The sequence below is a fragment of the Bufo bufo genome, chromosome 4 (assembly GCF_905171765.1).
Source record: "Bufo bufo chromosome 4, aBufBuf1.1, whole genome shotgun sequence".
Lineage (NCBI taxonomy): Eukaryota > Metazoa > Chordata > Amphibia > Anura > Bufonidae > Bufo > Bufo bufo.
The window spans coordinates 473,076,596-473,104,395 of record NC_053392.1 but is presented as its reverse complement, the minus strand read 5'-3'; the positions used below and the strand labels follow the sequence as shown (position 1 = coordinate 473,104,395).

The following is a 27,800-nucleotide window of genomic DNA, read 5'->3' as shown; positions in this document are numbered from 1 at the left end:
CCACCACTCCATGATGGCTGCATCCTTCTCATTAATGGCAGCTCTGCCTCTCTCTGCCTTTAAGGCGTGTAAACCCACTCCAGATCTTAAAAGGACAGCTAAGAACTCTCCAGCCAATGGCTGGACAACTTAGGGTATTTAAAGTACTGACCCTGGCCTGCCTGCCCTGACCCTCAGACTGACTTTGGATTGCACAAACTCTGTCTGCCCAGATCTTGGCTTGTCCCTGACTATGGTTCTGCCTGACCCCTTGGTATTTCACCCATGTCTCTCTTGAACCCCATGGGTCAGGAGTCTACTAAACAGAGACTATTCCAGGAGGTAGCAGCCTGGTGGTTCCCCTGCAGCAGAGTCCAGATTCCTAAATAGGGTTTAAATGGTGAAGACTAAGGGGACCCTAAATCAAATCTGTTCAGTAGACTCAGCTGCTCTACACCAGTTTGCATAACACTTACAGTATTATAATTATTTTAATGGATGTAACAATAATAACAAGCATGCTGAGGTTTCATTTCACCTTTGCTGAAGAGCCGGTAATGTTGACTCCTTCATCTCTTCACCATCTGCCTTTTCTTCAATATCTTCGATTGTCTTCAGCAATTTCTCTTTACAATCAAGAAATGATTTCCAAAGTGCTCCAAGGGCTTCTGCTTCACAAAGTTTTGTTCCCAGAAATTTCTGAACTTTCTCCAGTTCCATAATTAGGTTATCGGCCAGAGCTCTGCAGGAAGTCCTCTCCTCAGAAATGGAGCTCTTTAGATGGTATTGTGCTTTGGTAAGAGCTGTGTCTAGGCCTACTGCCAGAGCTGTTAATTCATCAATTTCCTGAGCAAGTCTATGTATGTCTTTCTCCAGAGACTCGGATTTGTCTTTATCTAGGCTGCTTGCTCCTTCTACTGTTTCTTTTAAGTTACATAGGACATTCAGAGATTGTTGGTACATTTGTAAAAAGGAGCCTACTTTGGAAAGGGATTCCTGTCGTCGCCCAGTTATTTGAACAGTTTCTTCAAATAGCTGTACACAGTCTGTGACTCTTCCTTCCAACACAGAATGATCACCCGGAATGGTGAAAGCGCATAACTTACTGAGCTGATCCTTCAAATGATCAATTTCTTTCTGCTGGGTTTTCACTTTTGCAATATGGTCCTGGGAAAAATAGGGAAAATAATGTATATAAAATATACTTATTGAGGGTTCTAGCTCTGAGATTTAACGTGACCTGTGATAAGGATAGGACTACTCGAAGACTTGTAGCCACGTGGCATATGATCGCAAAGTTGCAGTACAGTATCACAACAAAAGATAAAGATTATAGTCATGTTCCAACCAAAAAATCTGCATAAATACAACCCTGCTGTATTTCCAAGCTACCATATTTACTATCAACAGACAGTAAGACATTTCCAATCTTAATTCTGCACGACCAAAAGTCACCATGTAACCCAAGCCTAAGAGCAAAAAACTGCAATTAGAATTGTTCCACATGCCAACATATCTTACAAATTCTAGGACAAGCACATTCATGTGTACAGTGCAATAAATCATAGTATCATAGTGATAGCTAAGCAGATAATACTATATGATAAGGTTACCTTATTTAATAGAAGCGTTGATTCATAATCAGAAGTGTTTATTTCAGCAGCATCTTGAAGGTCTTTAAGAAACTGCTGAATCCAGAGGGAAAATTCTAGCAACAGGTCATCAAATTTCTGATGTTCACCTATAATGGTCTCCATGACACCAATCCTAAAATATAAGTTAAATAAGCCAGATGATCAATATTTGATGTATGGTCTTGAAATTGTTAAGACTGTGAATGTCTTTGTGCTTTAATGGGTTTCTTATATCAATACACTAAACATTCTCCTGAATAGTGCATGACACCAATGGATCTCCATAAGAATATGGAGGTCTTGTGAGAAGCTGGCATAGTGATTCCATAATGAAACATACAGTGCCTATTAACCTTTGATGCTCTGTTGCACTATCTAGGCTCCTCAGTGGCTGTGGTATCACAAATATTTTTAGGTCGTGCTGGGAATTCTCCAGTACTATAATCTTTTTCTGAATTCCTCCAAAAACTGCTCTCTTTGGATATCTCCTTTTCCTCACCATAGATACTTATTGGTCGTATCCTTCTTGATAAAGGTTAGTGTATTTATCTAATAATGTGCTTTACCGAGGTTTTCTGTCTTAGGTTAATAAAGCAGAAAAGAAGTCTAAAGGGAGCGAGGGGTCAAAAGTGCTGACAGCACTATACAGGTCAAGGGCAGATTGGCCATAGACCTTACAGGGAAATTTCCCGGTGGGCCGATGCCCAAGGGGGCGTCTGGGCCCTCCTCATGGCCGGCTGGTGGAGGTTTTTGGGGATGTATTTTGTGCTGCTGGCAGTATTTTGTGATGGACTGTGGTATTTGGCTCTGTTGGGGTGGTATAATGTGCCACAATATGGTACTGCTGGCCCTGACTTCTCTACATTTGGACTCCACTACAAAACCGGACCAGATGAAGTATTTTTTCCAGGGCCACTTTAAGTTCCCAGTTCGCCCCTGATACAGGTATACATACCAAGTGTGGTTAACATGCAGGTTGCAAGACAGTTTTAATTCACTAGACATCCAGTCAGGAAACCGCTAGAGCTGCCACTCAGAGCAGAGCGGAGAGGGGGCAAAAAGTTAAATATATAGAGCTCAGGGCACTGCGATCACTGTGCTGGGGGATTAGAACTTCAATTTCTTTGTCATGCACCCTGAAGGACCACCAAACAAGGTATGCTTGCTTTGCTCTCCCTGCCACCTACATAGCGCTGTCAGCACTCTCAAAAATGGTCAGAAACGAAAACATAAAGTAGAACGTTGTTGTATTTTTTTTATTTGGTGACTAGGCTGTATAAACATAAAACTGGAAAGCCCTATTAATACAGTACGTCCTCATTGCCTACGTTGCCTTGGAACACTGGGGATCTTGAGAGGTCACCTAGTTGACAGAGCAATATAGAGAGATTAGTGGGGTTGTTCTGTACAAAAATGGAACAGCACTGAAAAAAGTGGTTGTGAGAAGTTATTAAGTGATTCATTTAGAACAAACGGTGACCTGACCAGGGGGAAGGAAAGGGGGCATTAATGTGCCATTAGGTTGAACTTCAAAGAAATGTTTGCCTTTTTGACAAATTCCCATACTTTGCTGGAGTTGTTCTATGGCGCTGGTGGAATGTAGATGTATGCCTGACAAAAACCGATGCCAACTGAGCACAACCGGTGCTCAAAACAATGAATCCATTTTTTTAAAATGTTTCTGTTCTTCTGATGGAAGAAAGTTCAACGCAGATGTGAACTCGGTCTAAGAAATACCTACCTTTTTAAAACAGCTTCTGGTAGTATATTCCATCTCTGGGACAGTTTCTCAAGATGTTCCCTCAGTTGCTCTACACTGCTTTCAGAAGAAGTCGGATATAAAGATGCACACAACTGCACCAGAACCGTATATCTCTGAGATTGTGTTGTCAACTCCTCTTTGAGATCCTGGCAAAATACAAAGACATATCAGGCTGTTAAAGGGAACCTGCCATCAACTTTATGCTGACCTCACTGAGGGCAGCATACATTAGTGACAGAAATGCTGATCTCTGCGGTGTGTCACACATCAGCTAAAAGTAAGTGGTTGGCGAGAACCAGCATCATAATCATTGCAGCACAGGCCCTAAAAAAGAGTCAAATCTACCTGAGAAGAGTCATGGTTATTCATAATCTCCTGCTCGCTCTCCCATCTGCTGATCAGGTGGCCGTGACTCTTTTCCAGGCCCAGTCTGCAATGATTGTGATGTTGGTTCTCAGCAACCACTTACTTTTAACTTATACATGACAGACCGCTGAAATCAACTCATCTGCTGTTAGTATGGGCAGCACAAAGTTGTATGGGCCGTGCCGTTCAGTATTCAGAGCAGGCGCAGTAAGGAAGTCGGCAACCAGTGAGCTTCCTTCCTTCACTATGCCCGCGCCGAATACTGAACGTCACGGGGCAGGCATGAGATTTAACATGCACTCAGCCGGCAGGAGGATGCAAACGCTGCCTGGCCCTGTCAATCAAGATTTGGAGGGAGGTGACAGAGGTGGGAGAACAGAGCCTCTAGGAGCACGAGCAGCACCCCCCCTGCTCCTAGACGCAAATTTGCATATTATAAAAGTTACATTTGTGGAGTAACGGGGGCATAGATAAAACTAGGAATAGGCTAGTTAGGTTCAGCTGACATTAGCACATCGCTAATGTCAGCCAGTTTAATTTAGGTATTTCTGGTGACAGAAACCCTTTAATCATATCAGTGGCCCAGCATCGGTAGTTTCATCATCCCTGACTGCCGTCCCCGGCAGCTCAGGCTATTCTGCTGGTTGGGATTCCATCCACTTTTTTTGTGCTATGTATACAAGATTTAGGGGCTACTTTAACATTGGCGTTTTGGTTTCCGTTTGTGAGATCCGTTCAGGGCTCTCGCAAGCAGTCCAAAACGGATCAGTTTTGTCCTAATGCATTCTGAATGGAAAAGGATCCGCTCAGAATGCATCAGTTTGCCTCCGTTCCGCTCTGGAGGCGGACACCACAATGCTGCTTGCATTGTTTTGGTGTCCGTCTGACAAGAGCCGTTTTCATTGACACAATCTGGCACAATAGAAAACGGATCTGTCCTCCATTGACTTTCAATGGTGCTCAAGACGGATCCGTCTTGGCTATGTTACAGATAATACAAACGGATCCGTTCTGAACGGATGCAGACGGTTGTATTATCTGAACGGATGCGTTTGTGCAGATCTATGACGGATCCGCACCAAACGCGAGTGTGAAAGTAGCCTTAGTCTGGTTCTTGCAATCACTGACTAACAATGACTAGATGAACAGAGGCATAACCATGAACTACATTAATTGCATATTTGTGGTTACATATATTTTCCATACTTGAAGTGAGTGCATTTCAGATTCCAATTTTGCTTTGTCGGCAGAGAAATGTCCTTGCTGTGGACCAGCCAAAGCTTCACTTGTTTCAAGCCAGGTCACAAAAGAAGAAATTTCCTTTTCTTGCCTAAAAGTGAAGAGCAAAGTATTCGTAATTGTTAAATGTTAAATAAATTTAAATCTATGAACTCCATCTTACAATTTACATAATGACTCAAGTTGTACATTGAACTACTTATGTCGTACTGATTTTCAGTTAAGCTAGTTTCCCATATGTGTTATAGTATCCCACAGGCTGTTCTGGCAAAGGAACAAAAGGGTTGTGTTTCTTTGCATGCAATGGTCGTGGCCAAAATGTGCATAAAAGTGAAAGGTATGACACTGATTGGACAGTCTTACACTGTCCAATCATTGCTGACAGTGTACGGACACATACCTTAGAACTTAGGGAAATGGTAATGTGACCATCTTTCTATTTATTAGGAGTTTTCAGAGACTTGAATACTGATGACCTACCCTATCTCCACCAATCAGCTGTTTGAGAAGGCAGTGGCGCAATAATATATTCGCTGACAGCAGGCATTTATAGTATTTGTAACGCATACTGGTTTCTTCGTATGGAAGAATGTTTCTTTGTTATTAAGTATTGTTTGCCAGTCGGGAATGCCCGATGCTTTTTGTGGTTTTTTTTTTTACATTGCTAAACTCAATAAAAACTATTGGAACGAGAAGGCAGTGGCGCTCACAGGAGTGTCGCGGCCTTCTCTCAGCTATCCCTAGGTCATTTAACCTCACGTTCATCGGTCCCATGGTCTAGGCACAGCTCAGCCCCATAGAAGTGAAGGGGGCTGAGCTGCGATAACAAGCACAGCTGCCATACTATGTACAGCGCTATTCTTGACGAGCATGGAGAAGGGTGCTGCGCTCACACGAGTGCCGATGCCTTCTCCAACTGCCACCAATCAGATACTGATGACTTGTCCAGGGGATAGGTCGTGGGTATTGAAGTCTCGGAAAACCCTTTTAAAAGTTGTGAGGTATGACTATGGGGCACTCTGGTGCAATTATTTTGTCGGCATAATATAGGCAGTATTATTGACTGAGCGCAATATCTGCAGATGAGTTGTGGCTGGAACAAGTGCTCATCAGGGCCTGGGCTGAGTGGAGAAAATGAAGAGAGTATCTACAATTAGAGAAAACCTAACCTGTGAACCCCTGGATGCAACCGTTGTGTACTCAGCCTCTGGCTACATCTGATCACTGCTGTATTCTCTTTGATGTTCTGTAGTGGTGACTTTAATAAAATAATATATCCATCCAGGCACTCTCCAGGGACAGTGGTAACACTTCTGGTAATCAGTGGTAACACTTCATGGTCCTATCACAACTTGGTACAAAGTGATCTCAAGACCTTCCGAAGTTGCAATATTAGACCTCCCGCTCTCTAAGGTTCCCTACGCATGCCTTAGGGCAGGGATCAGCAACCTCAGGCACTCCAGCTGCTCTGAAACTTCCAGAAAGCTCAATTCACCTCTATGATGGGAGTTACAAGAGCAGCCAAGCAAGTGTGTATACTGGGAGTTGTAGTTTTACAGCAGCTGGAGTGCCGAGGGTAACAGTTTAATATCTATCATACTAAAACATTTCCTAAAGAAATATTGGGGTCATTTATCAAACTGGTGTAAAGTAGAACTGGCTTAGTTACCCATAGCAACCAAATTCCAACTTTCATTTTTCACATCTCCTGAAAGGTGGAATCTGGTTGCTATGGGCAACTTACCCAGTTCTGCTTTACACCAGTTTGATAAATGGCCCTATATACGTCTGAACTGGTAAAACAGATATATTTTTATTTTCACTTTAGTTGTCATTTTACTAATTTTATAGATTCTCCGAATCTTACCTTTGCCAATGCACTAACAATTGCTCCAACAAGGAGAGCCTTTCTTTAGCCTTTGTATTCACAACTTCAAATCGGGTTTGGAGGTTGGAAATGGCCTGCATTACCGTACTCTTGTTTGTCAGTTTGCGAGTGCCCGCACTTAGAGAATGGATATTGTTTTTCAACATTTCAACATCATGACAGAGATCCTATAGGTGAAAAAATACATATTCCCAACGATAAAAGGCAGTAATTCATACATTTTCTCAACAGATACCCCTGTAAGACATATCCAACAGAGCCATATAGTGAGTAAGGTGACACCTGTCTAGTCAATTACAAGTCATCTCCATGTGTCCTCTACTCCAACTACCAAAGTCTTTTGACCACCTATAACTTTATATAATGAAGTCATGACCCATCAACCTTCTTCCTGAAACTGTCGTGAAATGAAACAAATTGTTGTTCGGCTAACTTACCTGATGGGAGTGTAGGACTTTGTATGTCTCTGCCGCAGAGGAACAGTTGTGAACTGGAAGGGCCAAAGATGCCTCAATATTCTCTAAAGACGTCTGAATCTGTAAAGAAGTCAATATATTACATAGCCATACCTGTCTCACCTGGATTAAATATCCCACAAATCACCAAAATGCAAATCAACAGGAAATCTAATGACATTTTTTTACAATCTTAACATGAAGGATAATCTCATGAATTGGGCAATAATTCCTAACAATTTCCTATACCAAAAAAACGAAGCCATAAAGTAGTCCTATTTGACATGGTTGGGGATGGGTGGAGACAGCAAACAGTATCCTTATATTTAACACAAATGAACATAAAAGCTGTGTACTGTACCAAATACCATTTTATTTACCTGTCTAATTGTGTCATCAAACTTCTGCTGCTGTTTGGCAATGCCAAGAATATTGCCTTCTAGTTGATGTGCGTTTTCTTTGAGCCCATCCGAATGCTTGGCCATCTGTGATAGCTTGGCTTTTATCCGAGCCATCTCTGCAGAACTTATAAATTCAGTAAATGCCTGGCTCTGTGCCTCCAGCTCCTTTACTGCATTAGATTTATTCTGCATTTCTTTCAATATTTCCTATAAGTATAAAAAGGAACTGGTTAAAGATGAACGTGTTAAGCTTTAAATGAACATGGACACCTGGTTTGTTTTGCCAGTAAAGTTTCTTATATTTAGTATTACATTGTGTACTTTCTCCGCTAATGGTTTTCATCTAGAATTATTACTGTATTGTGCTATATTTGTTATCCACCTAGAGTACTTTGCTGCCATCTAGTGGCCATTGTTATAATTGGTTTTATGAAGTTATGTATGCTGTTTCGTCATTTTCGCCCTATAAGGCGCACTTTCCCCCTCCCCAAAGTGGGGGGGAAATATCAGTGCGTCTTACGGGGTGAATACTAAGGAATGCTTCCAATATGGAAGCTCTCATTAGTACAGGAGGATAGGGAAGCGGTGACTGCAGCGCTCCCTGTGCTGGCTCTGTGTTCGACGCTTCCTGGTCTTCTCCTGCAGGCTCCTCACGCTGTGCTGTAATGTGAACACAACGTGAGGATGTCGGCGCTCGGTGACCATGCTGTGCGACATCGGGTCACTGCACAGCATGGCAGAAAGACCAGGAAGATTACTGGATGTTAGGAGCATAGAAAAAGCTTAGTCGCACACTGCTCTTCTTAAAGATAGGTTCACCGAAGTCGGATTCCCACCTAATTTAGTAGTATTAATAGTTCATATCCTGTGTCCTACAGTCTTTTCCTGTTTGTCAAACATCCATCACAGAGATGGAGAGAGGATTTTCCTTTGACCTCATCACTTTTTAAGGTACATTCAATAAATTAACTAAAAGCATATCCACTGCATCTCCCTCACAGAAATTTGACATGCATCCGGGGTCGCTAGGTCAGGGATGGGCAATCTGTGGCGCTCCAGCTGTTGTAAAACTACAAATCCCAGCATGCCCTGCTGTAGGCTGATAGCTGTAGGCAGACTGGGCATACTGGGGGTTGTAGTTTTACAACAGCTGGAGAGCGGCAGTTTGCCCCTCCCTGCACTAGGTGAATGATTGTAGTGAGTTCACCATTTTCCATAAGATGTCCACTCACACTCAGAGACTTCTCTCACGTATATCGGTGGCAAAATAAACTGCATGTGAAACATCTTGTTTAGCAGTTTCACCATAATCTGTACTATAGTTTATCAAGCAGTTAGATCTACTCTGTGGGGACCTTTAGTCAGAAGGGGATTTTTTAATAAAGAGATGACTCCCCCACTCCATACAGCATGCTCCAGAATCATCAATATATCGCATGTTGATGATACTGATGTAGACTAAGAGCAAGTCATGTTAGACCTAGCATTTTTGGTGATAGTTTTCAAATTCAAATTGTGCCAGAACATTTCCATCGATGTCTGATAAATATGGTTGGCTTAAAGGGGTTTTCATGATCTATCCTCAAAGTGCTCACCGAAGTGCACTTCGGTGAGCACTTTGCAGCTTACCAAGCACAGCACCCTTCATTGTACAGCAGCTGGCTTGGTATCACAGGTCAGCCCCATTCAATTGAAAAGGGAGTGAGGTAAGCCTGGGCTATGTGACCAATGAACGTGATGTCACTAGCCTAGGAAGAGGCTCACAAGAATCCCGCTTTCTCCTCAAACAGCTGATCGACGGGAGTGCTGGCATTCGAACCCGTAATGATCTGATACTGATGACCTATGCAGAGGATAAGGCCATCAATGTCCTAATCTCAGACAACTCGCATACCATCCAGAAACTGGGGCCAATACATGTTTCCATTGTATTATTTACAGCTGCTGACTGTCAACACCGAAACCCTAGTCTAGGATATAAAATACAATAAGGTATTTCAGCTTTTCCAGCTTTCCTGCTGTATTTATTCGTTGACACTTATAATGGAAATGCACTGCCGGATTTGTCACCGAATGGACACCCCATTGACTTTTAATGGGATCCACTGAGTTTGATCAAGGAGTCCGTTGATTTGATGCATGCAGAGCTATATTTCTTGATAAATGTGATGGAATCTGCGATGGAGGCTCCTGATTGAGCTGATGATGCAGGTGTGAACACAGTGTAACACCCATTTGTAAATGATATTGTTTTGATAATTAAAAGACTAAACACTGGTGGGTTACAGTATACAGTAAATACATTTTCTTTACATTCAAGTATGTAAAGGTGTGAACTTTCACCTGGATGCGTGTGACTTGGAGTTCTGCGGAAATATCAGACCGTTCTAAATCACTTAGTTCCTTTTCTCTTTCCGAAATCCAAGTGGAATGTGCTGCAAAATCACGGTCAAACCTCTGCCAAGTATCTTTAGCCATCTCTGTTTTCCTGATGCTTAAAAAAAAAACAAGAAGCAAAGCTTAACAAATACATTTTGAACAGACTAAGGGGGACTCACATCAGCGTTTCACTTTCCATTATAGCATTCAAAATAACGGAATCGCTATAACAGAAAGCCAAACGGAACACTTTAAAGGCATTCTGTTTAAATCCGTCTTAATAGACTTGAATAGAGAAAAAAGAAAACGTAAAGCAGCACTGTGCCTGGTTTCCGTTATTTTGCCTTGTAAAAGAAAGTGTTCCGTTTGGCTTTCCGTTATAATCGCATTTGAAGAGAATGCTATAACGGAAAATGTGAATCCCCTCTAATCAGAACTGGATCAAATAAAGAAAAAAAAAATTGGTGCCGTAACAATGCTTTTGTTAGGCTACAATAACCCACATCCCACACGTTCCAAGCATCCATCGAGAAATTCTACTGTTTGTGAAACAGCCATCCATAAATTATAAAATAATTCTGGTTGGTTTATTACCTTGATTTACAAATATACGGTACTTATTTTATGATGCGCCATGCACAGTCTCTTAAAGCAGCACATAACACAAATGTTCATATGGCCATTTATCCTTACTGGTCTTCAATATTAGATCGACAGGGGTCCAACTCCCAGCCCCTCCTGTCGGTCAGCTGTTTTCAGAAGCCCCACCACCAAATCCAGCACTGTGTCGTTCACTTGAATGGAAGCAGATCTGCGGTAATCAAGCCTGGCTTGGTTACTTTGTAATTCCAGTACTGGATCTTCTGAACAGCAAGACTGGCAGCAATTGGACATCCACTGATCTGATATTGATGGCCGATCCAAAAGATAGAGTAGGGTGAAGCTAGTGACACAGGGGTTGCAGACTGTAGTATTGGACCATGTAGGCACAGGAATTATCGATGAGACACCTTCTAGAACGATTTGTTTCTGTACTCAGCGGCCCCTTCCTCAGGTTGCAGAAGAGCTAAGTATACTTGTCTCTTCTGTAACCTGAGGAAGAGTCCCTATTGCCCAGAAACTCGTTGTTTTAGAAGGTCTTTTACTCAATAAATGGATTATCATTGTTAATTCTTCGAGTGTCTCCTCAATCATTTCTGTGCCTACATGGTCCTGTACTACAGTCTGCGAGCTGTTTGTCACAAGCTTCACCCTACTCTTGATTCCTGTTCAGAGATGGTTGGCACCTGTATCCAGGGCACCAGGACACGGTAGCATATTAATTATGATATTAATCATAAGCTTTCATTAGTGTTGTGTCTAAATTAGCAGAACCAGCAATTTCCGTTCTCTTTGCATGTCTATCCTAAGGATAGGCCATCAATAAGTAAGTCCAGGACAACCCTCTTAATAGGCTTTATATTTGTAACAGCCACAGTGAAGATACGAAGAGGATTTTCCAATTCTTATACTAAATATAAATGCCCTTGGTTTGGTTTGTTATATGCAGATTCCTTCAAATAACAGTCATGATGAGGCACAGCCTTGTTCACATAGTACAGTTTTGATGCAGTAGCTGATTTGTTTCTTTCAGTCAAAAGGTTGGTCCAAAAAAGAGACTTTTCCTCATGCCCTGATTTGGCTTGAAAGATAGCACATTAACAAGTGCCTAACTTTAGTAGAACGATCATTAAAGTGTTTCTCCCGTTATGTAAGCCCCTACTTCTCCCGCCAAAAGGTTAAAAGTGAATACGGGAGATGGAATCAGCAGTTCGGACATTAGAGTACATGCAGCAACCCTATAATGTGAGAATTCTCTCTTGCAAAGCTGATATAATAAAATACATGGCATATATAACATTCACCAGAAAACATACATACTTTTCAGTCAGGGTCTCTTTAACATGCTTCACATTGTCTTGAACTGATCTTGTCTTCTCCTGCAGGTGGCGCTTGCTGTTATTTCCTAGTTGAATATCAGATGATTTCTCAACAAGGTTTTCTGCTTGCACTGAGAGATCTTCCATTCTCTTACCCACCTCCTGAAAAGACAGCATAAAGTCAAATCTTGTAAGTCCTATGTACATTACAGAGGACAATAAAGTCCATCCAGGTCCAAAATGAAAAAGACTGCAAATAAGCCATGAACATATATATTCATAATTCAGTCAATTACTGTACAGTATATTACCTTTGCCTGCTGAAGTTCGGATGACAAACTTTCCAATGTCTCAAAGTTTAAAGGTCGTTCTAACGTAGACTCCATGTGCTTCAGGTCCTGCACAATAGATTTTTTGCTAGTTTCTATTTGTTCCCAGTTGTGTATTGTATCCTTTGAAAATATACAAAGAGTTTCTTGATTATGATAGATATAACTAAGAAGCACATAGGCTAAAAGTTTGCATTCATTAATTTCTGCTAGGTGGTAAGAGTCAAACCCCAATGGGAACGGCCTTGAGCTGACAATGCAGGCTATTCCGACCGTAGTATCGTAACTGAGGACATATGGCTAGGACATGCTGTAGTTTCCTGACTGACCACTGGAAATGTCACCAATCGCTAGCATGTATGGGTTGTGTCATCCTTTGGGGCATTTTTACACTTTTTCCATGCACAGCGCCTGGTCTGGAGAACTGCTACAGAGAAAACATCTCAGCACCTTTTGTTGTAGTGATGGGTGGGGGTCCTCAAGAGATAAGCAAGTGATAACATGTCCTACCAACATGCCATACTTTGCTATGGCTTTGATTCCCTTTTCAGAGTTCTACAAGAGAAACATCCTAATGCATTGCCACTTACTTTTAGGCTTTCTTTCTGTTTAATCATTGTCGTTTCCACTTTGTCCAATTCAGTTTCCATCTTTGTAAAGTCCTCTTCAATGTCTTTGGACAATCCTTGCGTAGTCTGTAACTGTTTCGCCTGAGCAATTTGGACCTGTACATCCTGCTTCTTAGATTGAATTTTCTTTATCTTTTCCTGTCAGAATATGAACATGTTGTGAGGAATGAAGTAAAATATGTTTGCAAAGTTTAATTCTAAAATAAGCGAGTAAAACGTTACTGAGGGAAATCATGTACGTGTCATGCCCTGCTCAGACTATGTGCGGAGGTCTGCCAGATTAGCAGCACGTGTCTAGTTTTTTGTTTTGTTTTGGAGTCGTGCTAGATCCGCCTCCCTTTAGGTGCACTGGGTGGGGTCGTTGGCTTAAATTACTCCCACTCCTACTGTTCCGTGCGGGTTATAGCTTCTGTCTGGCTTTGGAAGCAAGGAAGGAAGGATGGCTGTTCCTGCTCAGATAAGATAAGTTGGTTTCTGATTTCTTGTGGTTTGCTGTCTAGGCTGTTTGAGTGATGTCTGTCCCCTCCAGGTTCTGAGGGAGCAGGCTGCCCCTATTCCCCTTTCACCATCTTTCATACCATTCTAGGGTATTTTCAGCCCAGTCACGAGGACACATTATTCCCACCTTCAGGGTCTGAATGTGGGCATAGCAGTATAGGGAGAGCTGTTAGGGATTTGCTAGGAGGTGACCTTATCCCCAGCTTCTTGCCTAGAAACTTGTTTGTTTATTTATCTGTGTATCTGATATCCTGTCCGCCGTGACAGTACGTTTGCTAAGTGTAACAAGCTACCATTATTACAACGCCCATCAGAGACACCAAAAACTAGCTGAACTTGAAACAGTTTAAAAGTAAGCTACCGTAGCAAAATCTCAGATCGAAGCCACCCTGACAAACAGTGATCCCTACAGGCCTAGATGATCGAACACCCTCCGATCACCTAGGGATAGCTGCATGTAGCCACTCATTCTCCCTGCAATGACTCAATGTAAGTCTTTTGTCATAGCAATTATATCCATAAAAGATCTTGCAGCTTAAAATGCATCCTTTGACACCAAGCTTTGTATCTGCAGAACTCTTAAAAGTGGTATCCAGTTGTTAGATATTGATGGCCTAGCCCACAATCCCTCCAATCAGCCCCAGAGTTAGTAATATTCGCCAGAAGTAAACCATCCCATTCACTTCAATGGGAGCAGTGCTGCAATAACCAGCTCCGTCCACTACACTCAATGGACGGAGCTTTGTAGATCCGCTGCCTACTTTTGGTTTTGAAGCTCCTCCGAATAGCTACTTGTAATAGGTGCAGGGTGTTGGAGCCAAGCTGATCAGATATTGATGGAGTATAGTGAGGATAAGCCATCAATATAAAAGGACCAGACAAAACCTTCATAGCATTAACGAGGACCAAGAATTGTGAAAAAAATATCTGAACGTAAAGATTTTTATTTTGCGTGTTGACTTATACCTCATAATGAAAAAGCATCTCCTGGGCCTCCTCAAAGCTTTCTGTGTCCAGGATCTTCTCAGCCTCTGACAGCACATCTTTGGAACTGGTCAGTATCTCACTCAGCACATTTTTGACTTCTGTCTTGTACTGTACACAATCTCCAACATTGCTCAGGATTTTATCAGCCTGTAGATGAAGAAAATAAGTATTTCACTTTTCAGAGTAAACATATGACCAAAGATTCATTATTTTATATAGTAAGAAGCAAAAAATATATTTTTTCCACCCATAGCAAGTTAATTAAACCAACCATTCCAACCAATATAGATGTTTCTGGAGAATATTCTATTCTTTAGTGTTACTAAAATTCAGAAACGTGACATGCTAAAAGAAAAAAATGTATAGGTACATGCTTCTAGATTACTGAGCATCTAGGGAAAATATTGTGCTTAATGGAAGCAAAATACCCAAGGACTCTATCTGGAGTCATACACAATTTCCCATTAGTATTTGAAATCCAAAACCACAAATCATGGAAGAAGTACAAATCTTTCTATTATATTCCACTCCCAAAGAAAGACCAATTTAAATCCACAAGACCAATCTTGTTCTACGCATTACGTACCTCACTGAGAGAGTCCAGTAGGACTTTCAGATCAGCAGACGCTCTGGATAGATTACTGCCTTGCTTCTTAATTTCTGTCTCAACAGCAACCACAGTGAGTGCACTCAGCCTGTCTTTCAGGTATCCAAGTTCATCTTCTTGTTTCCTTGCATCACGTCTGATATTCTATGAAATGACAATGCACAGATGAAGGGGAATATTTGTATTCAAAAGAGCCATCTAAGAATTTACATGATGTCTCTGCACATGGAAACATGATACTATTCCACATAGGGTGTATTATGTTATGTTAAGATCAAATTAGCATTAAATATTAATATATCACCATGTAAAACCTTTTTTGGTGACATTTGTAGTTTGGCATTTTGAGCATCTCAAACCAATTATTAAAGCGAATCTGTCAGCAGTTTTACGCTGCTGGGTTCTAACAGCCAATGAGTCCTCATATTCATGAGATCACGGTTCTCTCCGCCCACCTGCCTTTGACTGACAGTTTTCATTCTATATCAATCAACAGCAGGAGGTGGTGAGAGCCAGGAGCTCATTAATATGGGGACTCGTTCGGCATGCGCTAAAACGATACAAGATTTTGGCAAAATTGGTGAGTCACCATGAACGTCTGTGTAAACCAGGGTATTTGTAGACAACACTGTCAAGTCATGTTACAGCCAACTACACACACGGCATACTAGCTGCAGATTTCACATGGTAATAAAGCACCAGCAAAATGGATGAGATTTTAACAACTCTCATCACCACACTGCAGAGATTTTCAATGCAGAAATCGATATGTGGTGCAGATATTTACATTTTGTGAAATTTTTGTTTCAATGTAGAGGGGTGAAATTCACACCAAACGCTGCATGTGATACGCGTGTACTTAGCTGCAGATTTGCTGTGCAGGTACCTTACACCTGCTGGTTAAAAGCTATAAAGAGGTTGTCGACAATTTTAGGCCATCACCTGAATAGGAGTGGAAAACTCCTTTAAGCTATTACTTTTTAAGTCATTAAATTATTTTTTGTGTTTGCATTTTGCTTTTTCATTTATTGTGTTTTTGTGTAATTTAGCAAAAACTCAATAAAATGTGATTAATAAGAAAACGTGAATGAGTAAATGTATCACCTGCACTGAAGTTTTCACTTGTTCATATTTAGAAGCTTCTGTTACTTCATTTTTAATCTGCTTCAACTGCCTATCCTTTGCCACAAGCCAATCTGTTATTCTAGTTAACCTAGAGGATCAGTGAAAGAAAGAGCATTTGAACAGTTAGTTCCACATTCAAAATCAGTTCTGCTACATTCCACTATTTGTATACTCTTTGTAAAAAATAGCACAGAAAACAAGCAAATTCCTCACAGAAGTAACATACATCAAAGCATCTCCTTATATACTGTACAAGCAAAACTTGTTCTATCTCAAGATCTGTGGTATATAGCCAGGATATACTATAAATGGGGGACCAGCACCAATCTTACATTTGCGGCATATCCTAGCGATGTGCCAAAAATGTTGAGATGGGAACTTTATCTGGATCTGATGGGTGCTGGATTATTCACACCTCCTAAACCAAATTAGAAAAGTAAAAATGTATTAAATGATGGTGGACTGCTGCAGTTTTTTCAAACTATGGCAGCCATCAATTGACTGAATTTAATTAGAAAAAATCCGCTAGGGAAAATTACCTCTGACTTGGTACTGCTGATAGTATCAGTATCACACGCATGATGTCACCTATGAAGTTGGATTATTGCCTCTTTTATACTAAAGTATATTTTTATAATTACCTAATCCTATTGATATATTTCCTTATGTTATTTTATCCAGTATTTCTTTAGTACAAATAAAAACCTTCCCAGATTTCAAATTCAATAATTCAAACATGAATATGCTACCTGATCCCGAAATCTTTCCACTTATCGGGATTTTCCATTAGTTTTAGGTGTGTGCCGTCAATCTGAGCTTTTAGGTCTTTCAGCAGCTCTCTGCTGCTTTCGTACACTCCTTTTACAGGGTCCCTTTCTTGTAGTTTCAAACACAGCTCCTCAATAAGGCGTAATCTCTTCTCACACAGTTGGTAGCAGCCTTTTTCCCCAAAAAATGCCTGGTATACCGTAAAAAAAGAAAAGAAAAAATGACACATCAATATGTAATTATTTTACACAAAGGCAACAATTGATCAGAAGTGATCAAACAAGGACAGCTTTTCCTTACAGATAATTCATATGATACTTAGGAATAATCATATCTTGTTGCAAACCTGACACAATATGAGACACAGTTATAAAAACTGGAGCAAATTTTATGAAATAATATAAAATCACACATGTAAGTGCTCAGTTAAAGGGGTTGTCTCACTTCAGCAAATGGCATTTATCATGTAGAGAAAGTTTATACAAGACACTTACTAATGTATTGTTATTGTCCATATTGTCTCGTTTGCTGGTTGGATTCCTTTTTCCATCACATTTTACACTGCTTGTTTCCATGGTTATGACCACCGCTGCAGCGCAGATATGAGGTGGCCAGGGGCTGCTGCACATGATTGCCTGTGCACACTCCCATGGTCCCGGCCACCAGAAAGGCTGGCACTTTTTCCTATAGTGTGCAAGCACGACCACTGCTGCTGGATTACTGGGAGGTCGTAACCCCTGGAAACGAACAGTGTATAATGTGATGGAAAAATGAATCCAGCCAGCAAAGGAGGCAATATGGACAATCACAGTACATTAGTACGTGTCTTGTATCAACCTTCTCTACGTGATAAATGCCATTTGCTGAAATGAGACAACTCCTTTAAAAATGCTACACAGTGCAGACATACCAGAGTAGACTATCTATAAAACTCTCCTAGCTTTTTCTTGTAATGTTTTATACAGCTATAGGCATACAGGAAAAGAGGGTACAGAGTGCAAACACATATACATTAGTAAGGCTAGTTTCACACTTGCGGCAGGGAAATCCGGCAGGCTGTTCCGGTAGAGAACAGCCTGCTGGAGTTCTCTGGATCCGGCATTGCCCGATACTACTTCCTTCCCGCCTGACCCCATTGACTATAATGGTATCCGGCAGCATTTTTTGTCCGGGCAGTTTCCCGACACTTAATATACTGTAGATATATACCCAGAGCTCAGATATTTGTTTTCACTGTGTTTACCGGCCTACCAAAAATTCTATATAATTACTGGTTAGCGTTTTTTTTTGAGTAAATTTCTCTAAATGTAGAGCAAGCAGATAAAAGAACTTGTATCGCTATTGTCATCAGCAATTTATGTGAGAGTAGTAGGCATGGTCTATGTAACCACATGTACCCGATGTTCTTTAATAACTTTTTCACTTCCATCTACTGGTAGAACTTTGTTCTCCCTGGTCAGCTCTGCACGACATTCTTCAATTGTGCCATTAATCCGATTCTTCTCCAGCTGAATTTTCAGTCGCAGTAAGTGGTAAGGAGCTTCACCCTGAAAATCCTGCAATGCAAATGATCAAATACAGTCATTTATGCCATGTATCCCTAAAGATGATTACTGACACTACACATATGGAAATTCTATAAGTCTATTCTCTGTGATGTTTTTTCATCTTAAGTTCATTATTAATACTCATGAGAACATTAAACAATATTCAAATAAGTATCTGCAGTACTTTTGGCTTCAAAATGTTGCAAAATGCGACTTTTTGGTCTTCAAAGAATTGTGACATTGTGCATTTTCACACTAGTCGCTCCAGTTTTGAAAAGTGGATGGGAAAGTGCGCATGGGTATGCTGTCTGGATGAATTATTAACTGCAATCATTTTCCATTAAGGGTCGGATGGGTTTAGAAAGTGAAGTAACATCTCAAGACAGAAGAGCTAGACTTACAGATGTGACATATGATAAATCTGACGCAAATTACTCATGCAAAACCAGACTCTCATGATAAATCTCTCCCACAGTATTTGGAAATATTCTTATATATCTCATTAAATTGGCCATTTTCTGTTGTTATTCCCAACTTCAACTGGGCAGACTTATTACTACTGTCTAAAATTTTGACAACTTAAACGGAACTTAGGCAACTTAGGCAGAAGTGGTTCATGCTTTATGGCAAAATTTGGTACATCTTGCTAGATCCATTAAGCACTTTTCTCATCCCCATATCACTTCTTGGTTGTGCCAGTTTTGATGCATTTTAACACACTCCTTTTCTCTAAGCCCCCCTTTCTAGACACTGTCTACTGAGGTGGAAAAAGGGTCTAAACCAAATGATAAATCTCGATTAAGGCACGTACATCTGTTTTTCAGCTTAGGATACCTTCACGCTAGTTTTTGCTGGATCGGGCAGGGTTCAGCAAACATGCTTCCGTTACTGATAATACAACCATCTGCATCCGTTATGAACGGATCCGATTGTATTATCTTTAACATCGCCAAGATGCATCCGTCATGAGCTCCACTGAAAGTCAATGGGGGACGGATCCGTTTTCTATTGTGACAGATTGTGTCAGAGAGAACGGATCCGTTCCCACTAACTTGCATTGGGGGTCATGACGGATCTGTTGTGCGCCGTATCCCAGGACAGAAAGCAAACCGCAGCATGCTGTGGTTTGCTCTCCGGTATGAGAACAGAACGGAGTGTATTAATGGGGACAAAACGGAAACGTATTTTTTCCGATATTGAGACCCTATGACGGAAAATATTAACGCTAGTGTGAAAGTAGCCTTAGTAAATCTCCCCAATCTATTACTGTTTCCATTTATTGATACCTAGTAGACTTTCTACTGTGCACAATCTGACTGGGTGATCTACAGATTAAGAACAGACATTGTTTATGTCTATAGGATACTGGTCTAAATAGCAGCGAAAGTGTAATGATGTAATAAAGGTTTATTTCTACCAAAAAAAAAAAAACACAAAACAGAGAATTACATATTCCTTAGATGCCTATTATTCTAAGATGATGATGAAAGGAACCTAAACTACAAACCTTCCACTGTTTATGTAATTTCCGGACAGTTTCTTGTAATGGCTGCTGGTCCTGCTCTGGTAGGATATCTGTCAGCTCATCACAAGCTTTTAGGAAAGTGTTGAGCACCTTCAGATCTAGTTGTCCGAAGAAATCCTGTGAGCAATAACTATACATTTAGGGTTTCACAGCAGATACAAGTTTTACACGTAGAACATTTTATAAAATGCTGACATCCTTTCTATTCTAAATATCAATTATACAACTGGGGGGGGGGGATGTGAGGCAGAGGGAACGTTGCCCCAGGTGCAGTTACGTAGGGATGTGGAGGGTAGCACAGGTTGAGTGTGTCTGGAGATCCTGTCTTCCTCTCCACTCTTGCCTGTACTCCTTTAAGTTACAACAGTTCTTACCAGCCGTTGTAACCAAATCCAAACAGTTCTGTCAGACAGACGGAATAGGGAGGGCGAGGAAGGCTGCAGAGAGCCTCTGACCACCACAGCACACTACTGCTTTTTCTCCACTGCTGTGGTAGAAGCAATATGCATATAATATGTGTAGTTTGTGTAATGTGTATGTATGTATCAGTAATATATGTATGTTTTGATCCTATAACAGTACTATTTGTTGTGACTACAACAGTACTATGAATGTGTGTGGTATGGAAGTACTATGTACAGGTATGTGTGTGACATAGTGGTATATATGCCATGTTACATTTAATGAGAAAAGACAAATGTAGTTAAAGGCTATGGACACCTTTTGGTGCATTTTATTTTATTTTTGCATTGTACTCATTTTGAGCTAAAATTATTCTTTTAATTGGTCTTTATTAAAAATGTTGAGCCCTTTCTCTGTACAGACTAGAGATTCTCTAGTAGCAGGCTCTGTATTTTAACTGTTTTCTATCAGGCAGCTCAGCTGTCAGCTCCTTATCGCCAGTCTCTGACCTCCTAAACACTATAACACAATTCTTTTCTTACAGATAAGAATGTGGCTTAAATAAGTCTTTATGACCTTTTAGTAATTTAGAGATAAGGTTTATTAGATGACCCACACAAAGTGAAATTGAAAGTACGTGCAACTCACAGCTAGACAAACAGTTAACCCTTTGTGAAAGAACGGCTAAATATTTTTAATAAAGACCAATTTAAAAAAGATTTTTTTTTTGCTGCCTCAAATGAGTAAAATGCAATCATAAAAAAATTGTGCCCAAAAGTGTCCATAGCGATTAAGTTCTAGATGTGTGATTGTGTACATAGAGGAGTGCTAGACTGAATCTTTGCCACAAGTGAAATGCCCATCTAGAACTCTATATAGTCATGTTCCTTACAAATTTATAGAGCACAATCAGTGATGAATGTAGAAGTAAGACATGCAGCCATAAAAATGTGCATATACAGTATGGGGTCATTTATTAAGACCAGCCTTTTAGACACTGGTCTTTACAACCCCTATAGCTGGCGGTGGATCTGGTGATGCATATATCCAGCGCAAGTCTAAATGTAAGCCAGCTTCCTTGCTGGCTTACATTTAGACCATTTCTACGCCGAAAATAGACATAAGCGGGGAAAAGTTGTAAAATTGCTGTGCAAATAACCTTTGCACCACAATCTGCACCAGAAATATGCCTAATATAGGTATATTTCTGGATAGTAAATGACACCCTATATTTCTTAATACAACTGGTACAGTGAGAGCCTACTTACAGTGTGCTTCTTCAGAAGTTCTTCAGGGTTTCCTTTTTCCTTAAAGTATGATTCTGCTGTTTTTAGAACCTTCTCAAGTTCTCTTCTTGACTCTTCAAACTTCTTCATCATGCTGTTATTGAACTCCACCTTCTTCTGCCATTCTGGTATTTTCTTTGCCATATTCTTGATTTAAAGAAAAATGTTACAACCATAGTTTATACTTATGGTCAATGTAATTGGAATGTACACGCAGCAGTAACACCGTATCACTCTTGATATGCCTAGCTTTAGAATAAGAATTTGAACGATCAAAATTTAACTAGGATATCCACATTTTTTTCTTACCACATTTGCAACAAATTCACATTTTATTATATTTTCTGCTTCCTGTAGATGGAAAATAAAAACTGGTTGCTGAAATAAATGAATAGTTAGTTTCATTCTTTCTCATAATATGATGATATACCCTAGGCTTGTCTTATACTGTAAGTAATTATGTAACTGAAAAATCTTACTATCTTATTAGGCTATACTAAAATAGCTGAACAAAGCAGATATTGTTGCCAATTTTTAGCAAATTATTAAAAAGAGAACAATTGCCCTTCCATTAGTCTGTGAATTTTGTTAAAGCGTAATTTCACTTTTCATTCCAAGTTTTCATGCATGTTGTACATGCTTTTCACTTTAGTCAGTTTGTTATTTGAAGTACGGGTCTTTTTGTTATTATGGTTTGTGGGAGTTTCTATGTACCACTGCTCATACACACATAATTAGTTGATGTTTATTAAAGGGAATTTGTCACCACAACAGACCCCTTTAAAGGGGTTTTCTGAGATTTTGATATTGATGGCCTATTCTCAGGATAGATCATCCATATCTGATTAGTGAGGTTCCTGAGTGTAAGGAGGCAGCAGAACTCACTTAAGAGCGGCCTCTTCAAACAGCTAATTGGTGGAAGTGTCTGGAGTCAGAGCCCAATCAGATACTGATGACCTATCCTGAGGACAGGACATCAATATCAAAATCCTTAAAAACCTGCTTAAAGGGGTTCTCCAGGAATAAAAAAAATGAAAATACTTAAATATTATTTTATAATAAATATATTTACAAATACCTTTAATTACCTAGAATGGCTTGTTTTGTCTAGGGAGCAATCATTAGGAGAAATAAAATGGCTGCCGTCCTATCAGTATACACAAAACCTGTCCTAATCACACAGGAGGACAAGTTACTTCACCACAATGAGCCATAGTGCTGCCTCCTCCTCCTCTCTGCTCTGCTTGTCAGGAACCATGATCCTGAATACAGGCGAATCTCTGTGGGAATGGAGATGATGAGGAGACATGACAGGAGCTGGGGATGTGGCTAATGAGCAGTAGCACTTGTATGCAGTTTCCATTACCACAGCCTGTCCTGTTCATCCTCTCTGTACTTCATGTCTCCTCATGAACTAAAATCCCTAGATTTTCAACTAAAGTTCTTATCTGTATTCAGGATCATAATCCCTGACAAGGAGGAGGAGGAGGCAGCTTTTTATCTCAGTGTTGTAAAGTAAGTGGTCCTTATGTGTGATCAGGACAGGTTTTGTGTGAACTAATGGGACAACAGCCATTTTGTTTCCCCTGATGATTGCTCCCCAGACAAAACAAGCCATTATAAATAATTAAAGGTATTTGAGAATATATTTATAATTAAGTCATATTTAAAGAGGACCTTTCACCGATTCTTACCCTATGAACTAACTATACAGATATGTAGAGCGGCGCCCGGGGATCTCACTGCACTTACTATTATCCCCGGGCGCCGCTCCGTTCTCCCGTTATGCCCTCCGGTATCTCCGCTCACTAAGTTATAGTAGGCGGAGATACCAGTCCCTAAGTTATGGTAGGCGGAGTCTGCCCTAGCGCTGGCCAATCGCAGCGCAGAGCTCACAGCCTGGGAGGTTATTTTCTCCCAGGCTGTGAGCTCTGCAATGCGATTGGCCAGCGCTAGGGCAGACTCCGCCTACCATAACTTAGGGAACGGAGATACCGGAGGGCATAGCAGGAGAACGGAGCGGCGCCCGGGGATAATAGTAAGTGCAGAGAGATCCCCGGGCGCCACTCCACATGTCTGTATACTTAGTTCATAGGGTAAGAATCGGTGAAAGGTCCTCTTTAAGTATTTTCATTTTCTTTATTCCCGGAGAACTCCTTTAATTTAGTGCATCTAACAGCACCCTATACGGTATGCTATACATGTTAAATGAATATCAATCTCTGCTGAAACGGCCAAGTGGAATCATATGAGCAGATTTACATTGGGACGTGATGATTTAGCCACGCTGTTTTTGGCTAGTTTCACACTAGCGTTAAAGAGATCCGGCAGGCTGTTCCGGCAAGGAACAGCCAGCCTGAGCTCACTGGATCCGGCATTGCCACACACTACCTGATGCCCGCCAGCCCTACTAACTATAATGGAAACCGGCGGAGATCTGGCTGTAACCTGGCAAACATGCCAAGATTTTGCCGGAAAAAAAAATTGTGCAGTCGAAAAATCTGCATATTTGCCGGGTTGCAGCCAGATCTCCACTGGTCCCCATTATACTTAATGGAACCGGCAGGTATTTAGGCAGCGTCCGGCAAGAGAGCTGCCCGCACAGCCTGTTTTATCTCTTTACCGCTAGTATGAAACTAGCCTTAGTCAATCAACCAAGTGTGATGCTTAATTTACACATAGATAGCACTTTTTAGAAGTCCAGAACTAGGTTCGATAGGGCCTCCATGAAAAAAAAATAAAACTTGCCTTCATATACATAGCAACCAATCAGACTGCTGCTTTTATTTATATGATTGCTCTCAAGATATGAAAGCTGCAATGTGATTGATTTTTACAGACACAATGGATAGGCGATTTTAGACATTTGTAACAAACAGATCCCAGGCATGAGTTTAGGCTACTTTCACACTTGCGTTGTTCTTTTCCGGCATAGAGTTCCGTCACAGGGGCTCTATACCGGAAAAGAACTGATCAGGTATGTCCCCATGCATTCTGAATGGAGAGTAATCCGTTCAGTTTGCATCAGTATGTCTTCAGTTCAGTCGTTTTGACTGATCAGGCAAAAGAGAAAACCGTAGCATGCTACGGTTTTATCTCCGGCTAAAAAAACTGAAGACTTGCCTGAATGCCGGATCAGGCATTTTTTCCCATAGGAATGTATTAGTGCCGGATCCGGCATTCAGAATACCGGAATGCCGGATCCGTCCTTCCGGTATGCGCATGCGCAGACTGAAAAAAAGGTGAAAAAATAAATGCCGGATCCGTTTTTGCCGGATGACACCGGAAAGACGGATCCGGCATTTCAATGCATTTTTTCGACTGATCAGGCATTTTTAAGACTGATCAGGATCCTGATCAGTCTTACTAATGCCATCAGTTAGCATACATTTTGCCTGATCCGGCAGGCAGTTCCGGCGACGGAACTGCTTGCCGGATCTCTCTGCCGCAAGTGTGAAAGTAGCCTTAAGCTGGTTGGGTAAAAGCTGTGAACAAAATATACAATGTGGTGGGGTTAGTAACAAGTAGACAAAAAGGCATAGGTTCCTCTAGTAAAAATATGTAACATACACTGATCAGTCATAACATTAACACCACTGAAAGGTGAAGTGAATAGCATAGATTAGGCTACTTTCACACTTGCGCTTTCCCTTTCCGCTATTGAGATCCGTCATAGGATTCGTTTTGTCCCCATTCATTGTCAATAGGGACAAAACTGAACTGAATGAAACGGAGTGCACCAAAATACATTCCGTTCTGTTTAGTGGCGTCCCCATCACGGACAGAATAATGCGGATTTTCTATCCCCGATGTGGTGCGGATCAAGATGGATCCATCCTGACACACAATGTAAGTCAATGGGGAAGGATCCGTTTTCTCTGACACAATAGAAAATGGATCTGTCCCCCATTGACTTTCAATGGTCTTCATGACGGATCCATCTTAGCTATGTTAAAGATAATACAACCGGATCCATTCATAACGGATACAGGCGGTTGTATTATCAGAACGAAAGCGTTTTTGCGGATCCATGACGGATCCAGCAAAAACGCTGGTCTGAAAGTAGCCTTACCTTGTTCCAAGAGCACCTGTTAAGGGATGTGATACATTAGGTCGCAAATGACTTTGAAGTTGACGTGTTGAAAACAGGAAAAAATGTGCAACCATAAGGCTGGGTTCACACTTGAGCGTTTTACAGCGCGTTCAAACGCGCTGTAAAACGCTCAACACATGAAAACCAATGCTTCCCTATGGCCCTGGTTCTCACTTGAGCGTTTTACAGCGCGTTTGAACGCGCTGAAAAACGCCCTATGCTCAAACAAGTACTTGAGCTTCTTTGGGGCGTTTTGACGCGCGTTTGTGGCCATAGAACACTGCAGTCAATCACACAAACGCGCGTCAAACGCGCATTTACTATTGCTAAAAACGCGCATAAAAACGTGCGACAAAAACGCGCGTTAAACGCGCATATAAAATGCGCTCAAGTGTGAACCCAGCCTAAGTGTCTGGATGATTAGACAAGGACCAAATTGTGATGACTGGGTGAGTGCAATTACAGCGGGCCTTGTGCGGCATTACGCTGATGCAGGGGTTAGTACCCAGCAAAAGTAGAAAAAGGAAGGACAAGGTTGGCACACAGTCATGGGCACTGAAGGATTATTGATGCAGTAAGGTGCCAAAACATATACAGGTGAAACTCGAAAAATTAGAATATCGTGCAAAAGTTCATTTATTTCAGTAATGCAAATTAAAAAGGAATTACTTTAAGGCCTAGTTCACATGAACGTATGGCTTTTATAGTTTTTTGCGGTCCGTTTTTCACGGATCCTTTGTTCCGTTTTTGAGTTCCGTTGTGTTTCCGTTTCTGTTCCGTTTTTCCGTATGGCATATACAGTATACAGTAATTACATAGAAAAAATTGGGCTGGGCATAACATTTTCAATAGATGGTTCACCAAAAACGGAACAGATACGAAAGACATACGGATGCATTTCCGTTTGTGTTCCGTTTTTTTTGCGGACCCATTGACTTTAATGGAGCCACGGAATGTGATTTGCGGCCAAATATAGGACATGTTCTATCTTTCAACGGAACGGAAAAACGGAAACGGAATGCAAACGGAACACATTCCGGTTTTTTGGCGGAACCATTGAAATGAATGGTTCCGTATACGGACCGTATACGGAACACAAAAAAACGGCCCGTACACCCGCAAAAAAAACGTTCATGTGAACTAGGCCTAATGCAGCTTAAAATTAGAATTTTGTGAAAAGGTTCAATATTCTAGGCTCAAAGTGTCACACTCTAGTCAGCTTATTAATCCATACCCCCTGAGCAAAGGGTACCTCAAAATTGTGACTTTGGGGTTTTCATAAGCTGTAAGCCATAATCATCCAAATGATAACAAATACAGGCTTCAAATATCTCACTTTGCAGGTAATGAGTCTATCTCATATGTTAGTTACACCTTTTAAGTTGGATTACTGAAATAAATGAACTTTGCCCGTTATTCCAATTTAATGAGTTTCACCTGTAGTGCATCATAGATCGTTGCATATGAGGCTGTGGAGGCGCAGACCAATGATCATATTGACACCGGTCCACTACCGAAAGCGCCTATCATGGGAACATCAGCACCAAAGCTGAGCTACGTGGCAATGGAAGAAGGTGGCCTGGTCTGAAGAATCACATTTTATTTTGCATCATGTGGACACCTGGGTGTGTATGCCTGCACTATGGAAAAAAGACTATCCTGTGGAGCAGTGTGATGCTCTGACCAGTCGCGTTAACGTGGCGATTATTTGGACACATACCACCTAGCTAAACATTGTTGCAGACCAAGTACACTCCTTCACTGCAAAGATACTCCATAGCTGTAGTAGTCTCTTTCAGCAGGATAATGCAGCCTGCAAAAAGTGTTCAGGAATGGTTTGAGAAATACAACACCTTCAGGGGTTTTGTGGCAACCGCGCCTCAACAGGTCAGAGCTGTTTTGGTGACACTAGATTTACTTAATATTAAGGAGGTGGATTTAATGCTATGACTGATCGGTCGGTGTATACACTATGGTGCAAG

At 41.0% G+C, this 27,800-nt stretch overlaps 1 protein-coding gene across 4 annotated transcripts in view; it reads right to left on the bottom strand.

The window, feature by feature from the left end:
* Positions 1–27,800, bottom strand: part of SYNE1 (spectrin repeat containing nuclear envelope protein 1) — a 413,129-nt gene that overhangs the window by 261,849 nt on the left and 123,480 nt on the right. For all 4 annotated transcript variants that reach the window (XM_040429494.1, XM_040429495.1, XM_040429497.1 and 1 more), the window contains exons 21-38: positions 21,708–21,872; positions 20,020–20,154; positions 18,363–18,521; positions 16,947–17,155; positions 16,177–16,285; positions 15,052–15,216; positions 14,445–14,612; positions 12,942–13,118; positions 12,334–12,474; positions 12,024–12,184; positions 10,068–10,218; positions 7,704–7,931; positions 7,306–7,404; positions 6,848–7,035; positions 4,948–5,071; positions 3,355–3,521; positions 1,593–1,746; positions 518–1,146 (exon numbers count right to left, since the gene is read on the bottom strand). In XM_040429494.1, coding sequence (XP_040285428.1) covers positions 518–1,146; positions 1,593–1,746; positions 3,355–3,521; positions 4,948–5,071; positions 6,848–7,035; positions 7,306–7,404; positions 7,704–7,931; positions 10,068–10,218; positions 12,024–12,184; positions 12,334–12,474; positions 12,942–13,118; positions 14,445–14,612; positions 15,052–15,216; positions 16,177–16,285; positions 16,947–17,155; positions 18,363–18,521; positions 20,020–20,154; positions 21,708–21,872 — 3,329 coding nt within the window. The remainder of the gene's footprint in view (positions 1–517; positions 1,147–1,592; positions 1,747–3,354; positions 3,522–4,947; positions 5,072–6,847; positions 7,036–7,305; positions 7,405–7,703; positions 7,932–10,067; positions 10,219–12,023; positions 12,185–12,333; positions 12,475–12,941; positions 13,119–14,444; positions 14,613–15,051; positions 15,217–16,176; positions 16,286–16,946; positions 17,156–18,362; positions 18,522–20,019; positions 20,155–21,707; positions 21,873–27,800) is intronic.